General features: G+C 42.2%; 1 protein-coding gene across 2 annotated transcripts in view; it reads right to left on the reverse strand.

Moving 5' to 3' along the window:
* GABRA5 (gamma-aminobutyric acid type A receptor subunit alpha5) overlaps positions 1 to 14,353 on the reverse strand; it is a 53,339-nt gene that overhangs the window by 16,585 nt on the left and 22,401 nt on the right. For both annotated transcript variants that reach the window (XM_048965019.1, XM_048965026.1), the window contains one exon: positions 11,207 to 11,289. In XM_048965019.1, the coding sequence (XP_048820976.1) occupies positions 11,207 to 11,289 (83 nt within the window). The remainder of the gene's footprint in view (positions 1 to 11,206; positions 11,290 to 14,353) is intronic.

The following is a 14,353-nucleotide window of genomic DNA, read 5'->3' on the forward strand; positions in this document are numbered from 1 at the left end:
GACCTCCAAGGAGAAAATTACTATCATGGACTTAAAGCAATTCTTGTGTGAAGCCAGTGAGAAAAGATAATAGGACACTATCCTCTGTAAAACAGTCAGTAAGAAGTTCAGCCTTACTAAAATGATCACTGTTTCTGTCATTCCTGAATTTACAATAAAGACATAATTTGATAATATGAGCAGTATTTTATATGTTTTCCCAATGCAAAGTTTTATTTAGTTTTCTTTTCACATTCCACAGGGAATAGAATAGGATGTCTTCAGAAATGTGCTAGACAGGTCTCAAGGGACTTCATTACTGAGAAACAGTAACATACCTTTACTGATCATTACTAAAAAAAATAAGGCCCTAAGATAGATAGAAATGACTTTGTTTCAGAATGCAATTTATAAGTCACCTCTGGAAAAGGTGGGAATAGGAATGTGACAGAAATATCTGTGGCTTGGAAATTAAATGGAAACACTGACTGTACCCACAAGGTGGTGAGAAATACACAACTGAAGACGACTGTGAAATTCATTTTGAGACAGCGGGTTTTATGATGTTCCTCCAGCTTTTCAAAGCAAGTACTGTTTAATTCTAGAACTTTCAGTTCAGAGGGGAAAACTCTAAATGTGACCCTATTTAGAGCTCCAAATCATAATGCAAAGGAAAAAAAAATTCCTCATGACTTTGACTGAAAGAAACTTTGTAATTTTGAAGGTGTGATTCATGATTAGCAGAGGCAAGGCTAGTGACTGCTTTAATACAATGAATTAGCTATTTGCAAGCTGGTACACTAAATCACAGGCATACCAATTATGAATGTAATATGAATACTAACAAACAGTTGCAGTGATAATTCACTCAGGCACAGTACCCTCACAGGATGCTATTACACAGCTTAAGAATAGCTCTGAGCTAGCAGCTGTGCAGAGCAGCACACAATTTCCCTCCCGGATCATTGTGGAGGCACAGTTTGGCCATTGGAGCACTGCCCCTCTGAGAGGTGTGCACATTTGCCACCACCGCTGGCAACTCTGATGATTCACTGCCCATCCTGCGTGCCCACACAGCAACGGGGCAGCAGTCTGAGTGGTGCAGATGTTCCCTAAGCAGAGATTGCAACAGCGAATTGATGCCTTGTAGTGAAATCTGACAATGCATGTACCTGGGTTAAAAACCATGCACAGCATAACAACCAGAGCTGTGTGCCCTGGGAGAACTGGCCCTCCGGCTCCAATCAGAGAAAGAAAGGAGCAAACAGAGAAACATCACACTGGGATGCCCTGGAGCATCTCAAAAGGCAGCAGACAGGCAGGTCAGGACAATGGAATTGTGCCACACTTTGCTGTGGGATGCTGCCATAGGTGGGCTGAAAGGGGTGACTACACAGGAGCTGCTGTGGGGCTGCTGTACGCCCAGTTGCTCTGAGGCACCAGGTTATCTTCCCAAAGTGGCTGCTCTCATCTGGAGCGGGTGATGTCTTCCTTCTTTTGCCTACTGCCTTCCAACCCGTTTCTTCCTCTCACTGCCCTCAGTACTTACAATATCTTCCTTTATTTTTGAATTTATTGGCAGCTGTCTCAGTCTAGAACTAGCACCACAAGTAATGGTGACTACACAACTGTCTTTCATATAGAAGGGGTCAAAAGAAGGCCCTGATGCCTTCTTTTATTTTTCTCCTGGCTGGTATAAAAACCTATTGCAAGAGGACTACAGCAACAGAGCAGCAACATGCGCTGGGATGACAATTAAACATTTAAAATATCCTGGGACCTCCCTGACCCTACGCAGGTATTTGTATGCCAGGCATATGGTAATTCCAAATTAACCAACTACTCTGAGTGCTGTAGTAACACTTAATGAACTCTGAATTTGCAGTCGTGGTATCAGGCAGGTGTATTAACTGCTTCATTAGATAAAACAGCACAGTCATGAGGACGATGCTAGAGATTTAATTTATTTTTTGCTAAGCAAATAAAAGTATTCTCCAAAGTGTAACTGACACCATTACTCACACTGCACAGTACCTTACTCTGTAAGCAATCTCTATCGCAGTGGTCTGCTCATTTTGCAAGCTGACACTTAATATCAGCAAACATAATGCAGTCAGCTCTCCAGGAACATCACCAAGGTTTCCTTTGAGAAAAACGGAGTGAATTTTAGAGAAGATTCAGTTTGATCTTGTTTTGAAGGGTGCTTTCAAAAACATGGTGGTTTTGGCCAAATCTAACTTCACCGAGTGAAACCATGACTTCATCACAATGAATGACAGTTCTTCCCACTGCCATCAGTGGTACCAAGGACCCCTCCCATCATAAGTAGCACATCTACTGATCTACTATTGAGAACATCACCATTTATGAACCAGTACGATCTGAGATCAACCATGAAAAATTGGAACTACCTGCAGAACTAAATATACACCCTTTCTTTCTGAAGCCAATCCCTTAATGAAGACATTTACATCTCTCAGAAGTACTGCTACACTAATAACACTGTGTGCATGTATAATCAGTAGGCAGGCGGAGGCAGTAGGTTGAAATATTATTATTCAGTCACTTTAACACTGCTCAGAGATCAGAGTCACCAGAACTTATTCCCTATACCAATGCTGCAGTTATGTAAATTTCAGAAGTGGGAAAACTCCCAAGTCCCTGACATCAGAAAAAAGATCCTCCCATTTCCATCCTCTGCTGATAGCCTGAAGACTCAAACTTAGCTGGGTTTTCCTGAGTTCTGAGAGTCGACCCTTTAGAAAGTGTATTGCTATTCTATATACCATCCCATGCTGCAGTATGATTGAAAACATCAGGCATGTGAGGCTACTCGTAACTCTGAAAAGCAGAGTTTGCTCCAGGGCTTTTCAGGTCAGTAGTACAGAATACATGATATCTGCAGTCCCAAAAATGAATGCTGGTGCGCAGAGAGAGCAGTACACCTTCCATTTTTGTGCCCAACACTAAGACGGAGGTTGACCTTCAGTAAGAGACTTTAGCCTTTTCAGCCTGTGAATACAGGCTGCTATGGGGGGTGTCACAGAGTAGCCTCGAAGGGGGTTGCTGCAGGCTTTCTCTTCCTTCCCCGTCCCTGCACCTCTCACTTGTGTATCACCAAGGCTTTTTCATTTCCCTTCTTATGGAGTACAAAAGGAGCATTTTGTTAATGAGCACAGAACTGCTTGAGGCCACCGGTTCAAGCTGCCTCACTGGTAGAAAGGGTAAAAAAGCCCTTTCCATCAGGAGCCTGTCCTTATCAGAGGAACTGCCATTTTGTGTTTTGTTTGTCACCGCACTAAAATGTCCCTTCTTTGGGAACCTTTTCCTCCTGCCCACAGAGACCTGGGCCCAAAGGCACTTAGCTATTTGTCTTCCCTGTACACAAGTGCACATTTCTTTATCTACAGCCATCAGCTGACCTATTTTAGTCATCTGCTTTAGGAGGAGATTAACCTGAGCTTAAAAATATCTGCTCCTCTCCCCCTGACCATAAGAGGGTGAGAGTGGTTAGCTCAGCTGTAAATACAAATTTAGAAGAGAAGTATCCCATCTCTGCTGACAGATTTAATACTGGATGCCTTCAGCAAAGCAGCTAGCTGGTAGCACAGGCCGGACGTGAGCGGACTTTCAGTGGACATGGTGTGGGAACGGGCAAAAAGAGCCAACCCTTCAGGCATTTCCTTTTTAATTTCTTCACCAAGTGCAGCACAAACAACTTCTTTTGAAGAAACTTGCTGAGCTTAAACTGCAGCTTGCACTACACTGCAGTCTGGGCTAACCTAGCTTTCGGTACAGGGGATGAGGCTGAAATGGACTCGGTAATTTGGAGGGAGGACTGATGGTTGATGAGAGACCAAGATGTCAGAAAAGAGCTGCCAGAAACCAAATTTTCAGCAGTGTCTTGCAGCTTTTTCTCTTTCTTTCCCCAAAACCGTATGCAAGTCATTTTGTCATCAGTGTAGTGCACTAGCACTGGGAGACTCTAATTGAACCCAGGGACCCATAACGACAGAGGCAATAAAAGCAGGTAATGAACCACTCTATCTTTGCTCAGAAGAGACTGTAATTGCTCTTTGCCTACTCCATCCCCACCTGCAAAACGCAGGCAGTGGAGACCAACCTGCCTCACATCAGTACCGTGAGAATGACTTCGGAAGCATTTATGAAATATTTACAAGCCATGGAAATGGCCACCTTGGAAAGTAACAGCCATTAAAAACCTGCCTTGTAAAGCAGTAGTGTAGTATTTATCCATTTGTTCCATTTACAGATAATATCCCACTTGCCAGTGGCATAAACCCGTGATCCATAGTCAGCAACTGTAAGTCCTCAGTGTGCTTTCTAGGGCATTAAGGGCCACGTAATATCTTAGCAGGTTTGCACCCAAGGATCATTTGTGAGCTACAGATGCCTTAAGCCAATGAAGCAGAGAGTATCTGCATGTTATTTTCCACTGCTGACAACTCAATTTGAATCACAGCTTTCCCGTAATCAGGCAGTTGCACAGCCTTTAAATATAGCCTGAAATCTCCAGAGTGGGAAGTACATGCTGATGTTCGTACCAACAGCAAAGCACCTGAATCTCCATGCTGCTCCGCCACAACAGTGTCTAGACCTCTTTCAGGCAAGATAAAAACGCTGCTGTGTATCTCCACACCAGCTGCTTCCCTGCCTGAACTTTTTATTCCTTGAGCTCAAAGCCAATGCCGGTAAAGCTTTTTCCTTCTAAAAAGGAGCCCCAGGGAAGCACACCTTACCAATACAAAAACCAGTTTTATTAACCATGATCCTAGTGGCCCTCTGGGCTGGAAGGGAGCCGAGTCCACGGATGCTGCAGCTCAGTATTTGTGGGAAGACCGCAGGTTTTTCAGAATATTGTTCTTTCTGACCTCTCTTTTCAACTCTATTATGAACCTAAGGGGAAAAGCTACCGGCTTCTGAACAGATGATCACAAAGAATAGGAAGTCACTGATCCAAAACCAGGCAGTATTTCACAGGAAAGCAAGCGCACCCAGAGGATGGGATGGTAGCAAATGCTGAATTTTTAATGTATTTTTAAAATTCTCGCAGTGCAGGCCTTAGAATGTAAGACAAAGGCTCTGAAAAATAAATTAATGACGATGATTGCAATTGCTTAGGAGGAAACTAGCATAGTCTCTCCAGCATTTTCTGCAAAGTCCCAATCCTACAGGTGGAGGAAAGCTGACTGACCTGATAATTTTAGGGAGCTTTTAGAAAGGGCCTTTTTCACTTTTGTCACTCTAAAAGATATGACTTTGATGACTTAGAACCGCTAAAATGATCAGAGGGCTGGAGCACCTCTCCTATGAAGAAAGGTTGAGGGAACTGGGCTTGTTTAGCTTGGAGAAGAGAAGGCTCCAGGGAGATCTCATTGTAGCCTTCCAATACTTCAAGGGAGTATATAATCAGGAGGGGGAACGGCTATTTATGAGGGTGGACAGTGATAGGACAAGGGGGAATGGTTTTAAACTGAGACAGGGGAGGTTTAGGTTAGTCATTAGGAGGAAGTTTTTCACACAGAGGGTGGTGACGCACTGAACAGGTTGCCCAAGGAGGCTGTGGATGCCACATCCCTGGAGGCATTCAAGGCCAGGCTGGATGTGGCTCTGCGCAGCCTGGTCTGGTGGTTTGTGACCCTGCACATAGCAGGGGGTTGAAACTAGATGATCATTGTGGTACTTTTCAACCCAGGACAAGTAAGTAGTAAGTAGTAAGAAGTAAGAAAGAAGTTAGAGACCTCTTTATTGGTTAAGTTGTGCTTCATGATAGTGTCCCATAATAATAACTGCCACAGAAACATGAATCTCACAGCCCAGGCCCAGCTTTTTAAATCTCCACAGATTTCTCTTGAGAAAAGCTTCTTAGATTTCTGAAATACACAGATATTACAGTGTTTCCTTTTAAGCACCATGCTCCCTCAGTCTCCTGCCCTTTGGGAGCTTCAGGCTGCACTGCTTCACACAGTTTGGGACAGAACACAAGGGTGAAGCTGCTGGCAGCACGGACTGCTCAAAATGCCAACTGAGGATGTGACTGTATTGCTACAGATGCACATTTAAATTGAGTACAGGCTGTGCTGCGGCACCTGTGAGGATACAGAAGTAATTGCTGGTATAACCTACCCCCTCAACGTAGGAGAAATACAAAGCTCAAATAAGATACTTGCAGAAATAGTGAAGTTACCTTCATACAGAAGAGCTTTTAGTTTCGAATTTTGATTTTTAACTCCCTTGAAAGAATGGGAATAAAATGCTATCCCATACCTAGAGAGAACAGCTCACCACGAACATATGCAACACCTAACTAATCTCTAGGAACTAGTTCTTGGGAACAATGTGCAACAGATGTATCTAATTCTGAGCTAGCTATGCAGAGAAAAATGGATTTCTAAGTCTCTTATCTATATCTGAGATAGTATTGCAGAGAAATAGGAAATTCTAAAATCTGATTCATCTCACCCTTAGGGAGTCATCAAAAATGGTTCTAATGAGCTGCGCTACCAAAGTACTTACTTCCTTTCAGTGGCCATAAAAGGAGTCTAGACAACTAACTGCCATGTCACTGTCTAACTAAAATCGTCTCAGACCCACCCCACCCATTTTACAAGGCTCTGCTATCAATGCACAGCTTTCAATACAAGACCAACTATTCTGCTCATTCTGGAGCAGTGCATTTCTATGTCCTGCAACAGATAAGAGCCACAGCAGATTTGGGGAAGCCTGGCAGCTCTTGTGGTACCCTATGATTTTGTGAGTATGCTTCAGCCATGAGTTTACATATCAAAACCTTCTGATTTTTTGAAACAGCCCCCACAAGAGTCACGTGTCCACAGTTTCAAGGAATCTAGAAGCAAATAATAGCAATTTCTATTAGGTGGTCTCCAAGTTCTCCATCAATTCTACGGGATGTATGAAAAATCAGTTTAGGCTTGATTATTGTGATTTATTAGCTTAAAAAGCAAAATTAAATCTCTTTACCTGAGATTTTACTGAGCAAGCTGCATTTAATTATTCACATATTTTGTGAAGCTGAAAACAATGCTATCATGTTTTACTAAAATGGAATCTGAGTCTGTTTCCTGCAATCTGTTTTGGAGTTGTCCCTCCACATATGCAGTTCTCCTGCCGTCTCACAGATTCAATCTGGGGAAGCATAAAATCAAGAAACACCCTGCAGGTGCTTTCACCTCAGAGCTATTATGAGCATCATGGAGAAACTTCAACACTGGTGGAAGTTCCTTAAAAAACTTTTTTGGAGAAATTTCTCCATGTCTGTAGGTACATGGACTGTCTGTGAACAGAAAGAATCTTACTAGCTCTAGTTCACTGCTACAGTAAAATCCTGGGGTAATGGTGAAGCTTCTGTCTGTTCATTACTCCAAGTTCAGCCACCTCAGAGAAAAACAATCTGAGTGTTTTCTGCCACAGAAATAGCCGGTGCCCCTTCCCCTACCAAAAGCTGCAGAAGTCAACATGACTCAGTTTGAGCTGTTAGAAGAGAAGATGTACATAAACCGCGTTAATGTCTTTCTTCAGAAGCCATAAATTTTACTTAGCACTGTTTTCTCACAGTCTGCAAACTCTCAGTGCAATCTACAGTGATCAATCTTCTCCATCTGCATAGCCAAATGAAATTCATCAGGAATAAAAGCCAGGCCTGTTTTTCCACAGCACTACTTGCGAGCTAGGGGGAATCTCATTATTTTCAGAATATTCATTAGAATTTCCACTTACTCTAAAAAGAGTATGATTTTTACTTTTTTTCCCCACTAAGTGGTTAGTGGACAGTAGATTCATGCAAATATCCATTCCTCAGTACAAGATCTATGTATTCCGACAGGGTGCCTTCAATATACCGTTGCCATACATAGATTATCCTTTCCAATATCTGACATTGTCAAATCACCAGTTCACTAATAGCAAATAACTAATTCATCTTCAGGGGAACCCTGAAAGCTAGGTAAAACTGATATAATTAACACATGAGTAAAATGAGATTTAGGAGTTAAGTCAGTTGCCTGGGCAGAGGCCTTCATGGTCTAGTGGATTAGACATCTGTCCCTCCAACCAAAGAAGTTGAGTCTAATCCTTTTTCTGACATTGATTTGCTGTGTGGCCTTACGAAAAGTCAATTAACTTCTCTGCCTCAGCTGCCCTGGAGATAATGATGCTTACCTCCCCAGTGACACATGGGCATTCAGAGACCACACTCAACCATACTTTTAATGTACTCTTAAGGCCTCTCAGTGGAAGAGGTGAAACATTAAAGCTTCCTAGCTTTAATGCCCTTTCTGTCTTATCTAATTCCTCCTTCCCACACCAAAAATAGCTTGGGGGTAAGGAGGAACTTCTCCAGTCTAAGATGCAGCTTGTGAAAACATGGTGGTTGCCAGGAAGTGCCACTAGATCCTGTTTGGCCTGCAAATTTACTCAGAGTGCAGGTCAGTGCTAAAATTACCATGGGAAGTTTATTTTGAAGAAACTAACACCCATGCCAAGCTGCTGTGATGCAGAGAACAGACTGCCACGGCCATCCCATCAGCACCCTGACTGAGGGACAGAGGGGCTTCCTTGAAAAGCTCTGGCCCTCACACATCATGCCCAGCTCACCAGCTCTAAATGAGATCCTTACAGGGTGGCTTTACGGGTAGCCTTAGCTCCAGCAGGGGCACAAGCCTGGAGGAATAGCAATCATGTACCACACTGCAGGCTTGGGCTGGCCACCTTCAAGCACTGGGGAACTCTACAGAAAGCAGAAGACATCTAAAATTTTCTCCATTCAGTTCATTAGTAGTTGTCCTTAACTTCTGGCCTCTGGCAAGGATATCATTTCACGACATTCCACAGGGAATAGAATCATAGAATGATCTAGGTTGGAAAGACCTTCAGGATCATCAAGTTGAAACAGCACGTAGAGGTATTACTTCTGTAGTTGGTATGTGAACTGCCCAGCAGCCATCTAGGTTGGGAGTATGTGCACATACATACCATTATATCTCCTTTTCTGTATTTGACCTTGCTTTAAGTTATTTCTGCAAAATATTCTCATCACATATAATGCTGCTTCAGACCATAAAATCTCCTATATTTTAATATAGCAAACCCCAGTGAAATGGGATATAAGAAATCAACATTTACCTTTATTTCTGTGAGGAAGATTATCACTCCTACTCTTTAATATTGAAGGAAATGTCAGGACTTTTTTCTTTTTGCTTGAAGAATTATAGCAACTTGTTCCCACCTGTGCTGATGCACTGACACTCCCCTAAACCCCTTTCCCTGTGTAGCCATCCTATGTTGGTCACTTTATTCTGCTGCCCTGAACTCCCACCCACTGACCAGTGAGCACTCCTCTCCACTTCACCCTACTGGCTAGCCATTTGATGCTAGCCATTGAAGCTTTTCAAAATCCTTCTTGGAAAGAAAACCATTGAAAATCAATCCTTTGGGGAAAAATAAGGAGAAAAGCTGAAGAAGGGCCTGTGCTTGTGTATAATACATCCCTGCATTTTTATCTTGTAGATGACTTAATGCAAACCTGCAATGATGGAAATAGGAAATTAGTACTGTACTCTCCTCAAATACAGCTGGGCTAATTCAATAAACCCCGACTTCTTGGCTGATACTTGTGCAAACATCTGCATATTACATTACAATAAAGTCTTGAGCTGTCAGATCAATAACAGATATTCCCAAGGCTGAAAGACTATTGATAGCCTGTTCCTATGTATTTACTTACTGCAGAGACCATCAGTGTGGACCAGCAAAGGCTCCATGTCCAGACACTGCAAAAGACCTTAAAGATAACTTCCAGTAGCTTATAAAATAAACTTGGATTGTATACTGAGTGCAGAACATAGCACAAACTCAAATCAGTCAACCTTCATGTGTCTAATAAAAAAAATTTTAATCTTTCCAATGAGATAATATTGCTAGTACAATACATAACATGTAACAGCAGGAAGGAGATCTTCTTCTTCTCTTTTTTTTTTTTTTTTCCCCAGTAGCTTTGGTTTAACCCTATATACAAATAATCACACTTTTCTGTGAGAATCTTTCCCATTTTCAAGTTTGGAATGCAATGCATGGTTTGCGTGTAATTTTTTTTTTTTAAGTTGAATGCAAAGGAGTATTATACCTCCAGATCTGTATTGGCCTTTCAATAAATTAACATTGCCAAGGTAAAAGACACACTAAACTGACAGTAACCTTGCAAAATATTGGTGGCTGTTTAGACAGCACTGAGTTTATCTGGATTGCAAGAAGGAGGGGAAAGCAGTTCATCCTAAGTTAGGTAATTTGGTAATCATTACTGTAAGCAGTGTTTTTACTTCTTAGTATGATCAAAAGAAGACAATGCATAGCCAGTATTAAACCAGTGCAGATACAGAAGATAAAGGCAAAGCTTAATCTTGGTAGGATTAGTGGCTCTAAATTGGTATGACTGAAAAAACACTGAAAAATGCTGAAGCTAGGTGGCTTCAGGGACAAGCAAAACGCCTTGCTGGGTAATTTTCAAAAGTCTTTAGAGACACTGATTGCACCTGGAACCTCTCATTTGATTACTGAAATAAAAAATGCCTATTCTAGTAGCCTCATCCGTACTTTAATTAAGAGCTTTGTATTTAAATATAACCATCTGATCCTCTGAGGTTATTTTTAAAGTAAGCTTCTGGCAAGGAACCAGCATGGTGGATTAGAGGCTTGGAACTGAAGAAAAATCATTGTTCCGCATACAATTTAGAATAATGTGTACATATACACAAATATAAGTGTACACTAAATCATGAAACAAGATACAGGATTGGATTTATTAAAACCAAATGGAGAGATATTTCCTCTTTCAGTGTTCTAGCTCTCTGTTAATATACACAATGCACATACTGCACTGCAGTCTGATTCATGTGAGTACCGTAACAGCACAATCTGATCTTTTCCAATGAAAGCTCCATTTTTCTACAAAAGCAAAACTGCAGTCATCAACTTATCTGTCCACATCCAGTACTGGATGTATAGGCTGGCTTCTGCCCTTGGTATGGGTGCACACCACCCATCTGCTCTCAGCTGACCAGGAAGGACACAGAATACATGTGGTATTAAAAGGAGAGGAGTAAGAGAAGTGCAAAGGACTTGTACAAAGTACCACTGAACACAAAAAGCCAGATGGGGAATTTTCTGGATCTCACTTGAGAAGATAACTTACAGCTTCCAAATTTTAATGGGCAGGCGTGTGCGTCCATGGGGAAATCTTCAAGTTGCATGGGACACTCAGCAGAGATGGTCAGTCTGTGGGGGAGTAAAAAGAAAACCCATCAGTTTCTGTCAACGCCTTCCTATTTAGGCCTGTCACAGTAATACATGAGCACCAACACAAGCGAGCTTTTCCTGGCAGCTCCTGGCTCTTGCTGAAGCATAGCAGCCCCTGCCCGAGTGGGAGATAAAACAGCTGGAGTGCTGTGCTTGTGTCTGGGGCCTTATCTACTGCTCAGCCACACCAATGGCTTTTACAACGGCAAGCAGTTTCAGCAACATCATTCTTTCTTATTTGTATGTGCAGGAAGGCCTGTGCTGGGGCTCCTGCTGCAATCCTTATTCTTATCTGCTTTCTGTGGATACTGCAACCAAACCTGGGATCTGACTTCTGATTAAAGGAGTGTCACAGATGCAAAGAAGCACTGATTTCTCCTATCTTAGCTACTGAGAAGGGTCTAACAGGCTCATTCATCCTTTTTTCCCCAAACTCCCTGCATACTAAAGGGGGAACAATGCTTGCCTTCTGCAAATAACTTTTGAACAAATGAAAAGTATGTGAATTAAGTAATGCTACATTTGCAGGACAGACTATGACAGCATCTCCAAATAGGCATTTTTTTAAATGAAAAAGAACAGCCTGCCTCCATGCTTACTGCCTTGTATTGCCACAACAAAATGAATATTCTGGGAACTCCACCCAGCTAAGCATATAGTACTACAGTTAGTTTCTGAACAAATGAGGCAGACCAATTTGGTCCTACGTATTGTGAATTACTATCAGGAAAAGAGGGCTGGGACACTGTGCCTGGCATATCGTTTAGGGAAACAGTGCTGCCCTACTGTTGGGGAATTCCTGAGCCAGAAAAAGCCTTAGAAAAGGCAGACATCCTATGGAGGTTCTGTATGATTGGCAGATCAAGATGAATGCAAATAAAAGCCTGAGGCACATTTCTGAGCACCGTGATATATTAGTTTTTATTGATGTAAAATACATCAACAGAGCCAAAGCTGACTTTACTAGCTGCATGCAGTACATAGCACAATGAAAATCTATTTTTAATTGGGACATTTTGCTACCTGCATGTCTCAAATGGTTTGCTTGGGATGGTGAGGATGCAATTCTCATTTTATATGAAGAATACACATATGCCTTTCCCACTTTACTGTCTCAGAGGCAACTGAGCAGAGACACACAAAGCACCAAAGGCTGCCCTGTGCTGGGGTAGTACAGGACACTGCAGGAGAGGAGGTCTGGTTCCTCACTACTTCCCTTGAGGGACAAAATTCTGCAAGTAAAGCCTCAACACCCTGCCACCAGGATGCCAAAGCATCCTCTCTTACTGCAGCAGCCTTGTGTACCCAGACTGCCCACTTTTGATACTCCATGCTTCGTACTACCACATCAAAGTCAGTATTCTTGCTATGAGAACTCCTATCCAAAAGGATCATAAAGTGTAACAATCTGTCCGGGTACAGATGGCACAGCATTCAGCAATTCAATACAACACAATGATGCCTTACTGGGGCATTGAAGCTACATGGACAATAAACTGGGGGAAAGAGCTCCACTTGCTGCCAACATACAGAAATTCTGGAGCTCTATCAATATGTGGAAATGGCAAAATAAGGACACAGAAATGCAATAACAATGCTGGCTAGAAATGGCATTATGAGGATGATCTAGGAAGCAGGAAGGGAGGAAGGGAAAAAGGCAAACAGTAATCAGCAATATAAGATATAATGATAAGAAACCGTAAAAAGAAAAAAAAGAAGTCCAATTCAGAACAGAGATAATGTATCATTTTGTGAGAATAGACAGAAAATCTACAATACAGAAAATAAATGACTAAAGACTGAGATATCTCCCCTTAGGCAAAACTGCTCTTGGACTTTATTTTTGTAAAAGAAATTTCAAAATCACTAAAATATGGAGTTGTCTGCAGAGGAGACTGCCCTTGGGCACCAGAGCCAGCGAAGCCACAGCCACAGAGAGTGCTACATGGATGAATTTAACAATCTGGTGCTAGCAGCATCCTGTCCAGAACCTGCATCCTTTTCATAAAAATCACTCTAATGGGCACTTGAAAGTCAGCCTGCCATCCTTATAGTGCATTGTTATATCTCCTGTGCTAAGTACTGCAAATTTAATTTTCTTGAGTTAAGAAATTTTGCTCGAAGTGCCATCATAAAGCTGACGTTATACTGCAGTCCATTTCCTGTTTGTATACCAGTGGTTCAAATATTTTGTTTGAAAGGCTGCAGCTCTACAACACTTTAATACTCTACATGGGTCATCTGTAAATCTCAAGGAAGGGATCCTCATGTTCCTTCTCATATCCCAAAACAGCTGGGAAGCTAAGTGAAGGAAGATTCAATGCAGAATCACGAGTAAGACCTGGTTCACTTGAATGCCTTATGAATTGTAACATACCTCTGGAAAAATTTCTTATGTGTAATGAGGGACGCTGTTGACATTCCTGAGCTGACACTGGGGAGAAATGAAGACAATATACACAGAGAATGTGACCTAATGGAATTAAGTCCACCCCCAGAACTATTTTTGCCTGCAATAAATGGAAGGGTAACATACACAGCTGCAGGGTACTGTGCAGCCAAGACCTGCCTCAGAAGCTGCAGTTTGTCTCAGGTACCAAGGCAACTCCTGTGCCCTCCCTCAATTCACCAGCCTGCAATAGGCAGTGTGTCCCTTAGCATGCTGCAGGTGCTATCTCCTGGGTCTAGCCCAGTGCAAAGAGAACAGAGTTTAGCAGCTGCAAGTGCACCTGGATTGCAGCCTTCCTCTTCACTGCAAGGGTTCTCTGAAAGAAGTTCCTTTTGCAAGGAACCTCTTTCTTTACCTCTTCATACTGGTATGTTTATTTTCTTCTCACCTTTCCAATCTTAAGGCCACTTCTAACCTGGCCATCTTGAGCAAGTGAGCTGCCTATGCCTTTTTGTTATACTTTAATTTTAGAAGCACACAGTTGAGGCCCTTGTGTGTTTTTAAAATGCTCAGTGAACATTCTCCTGGCTACCTCTCACCAGGTGTGCATTTCCTGATATGGGTACAACATGTAGCGCACAACACAGCCATGAA

Source organism: Lagopus muta, chromosome 1 (genome assembly GCF_023343835.1).
Source record: "Lagopus muta isolate bLagMut1 chromosome 1, bLagMut1 primary, whole genome shotgun sequence".
NCBI classification, from domain to species: Eukaryota; Metazoa; Chordata; class Aves; order Galliformes; family Phasianidae; genus Lagopus; species Lagopus muta.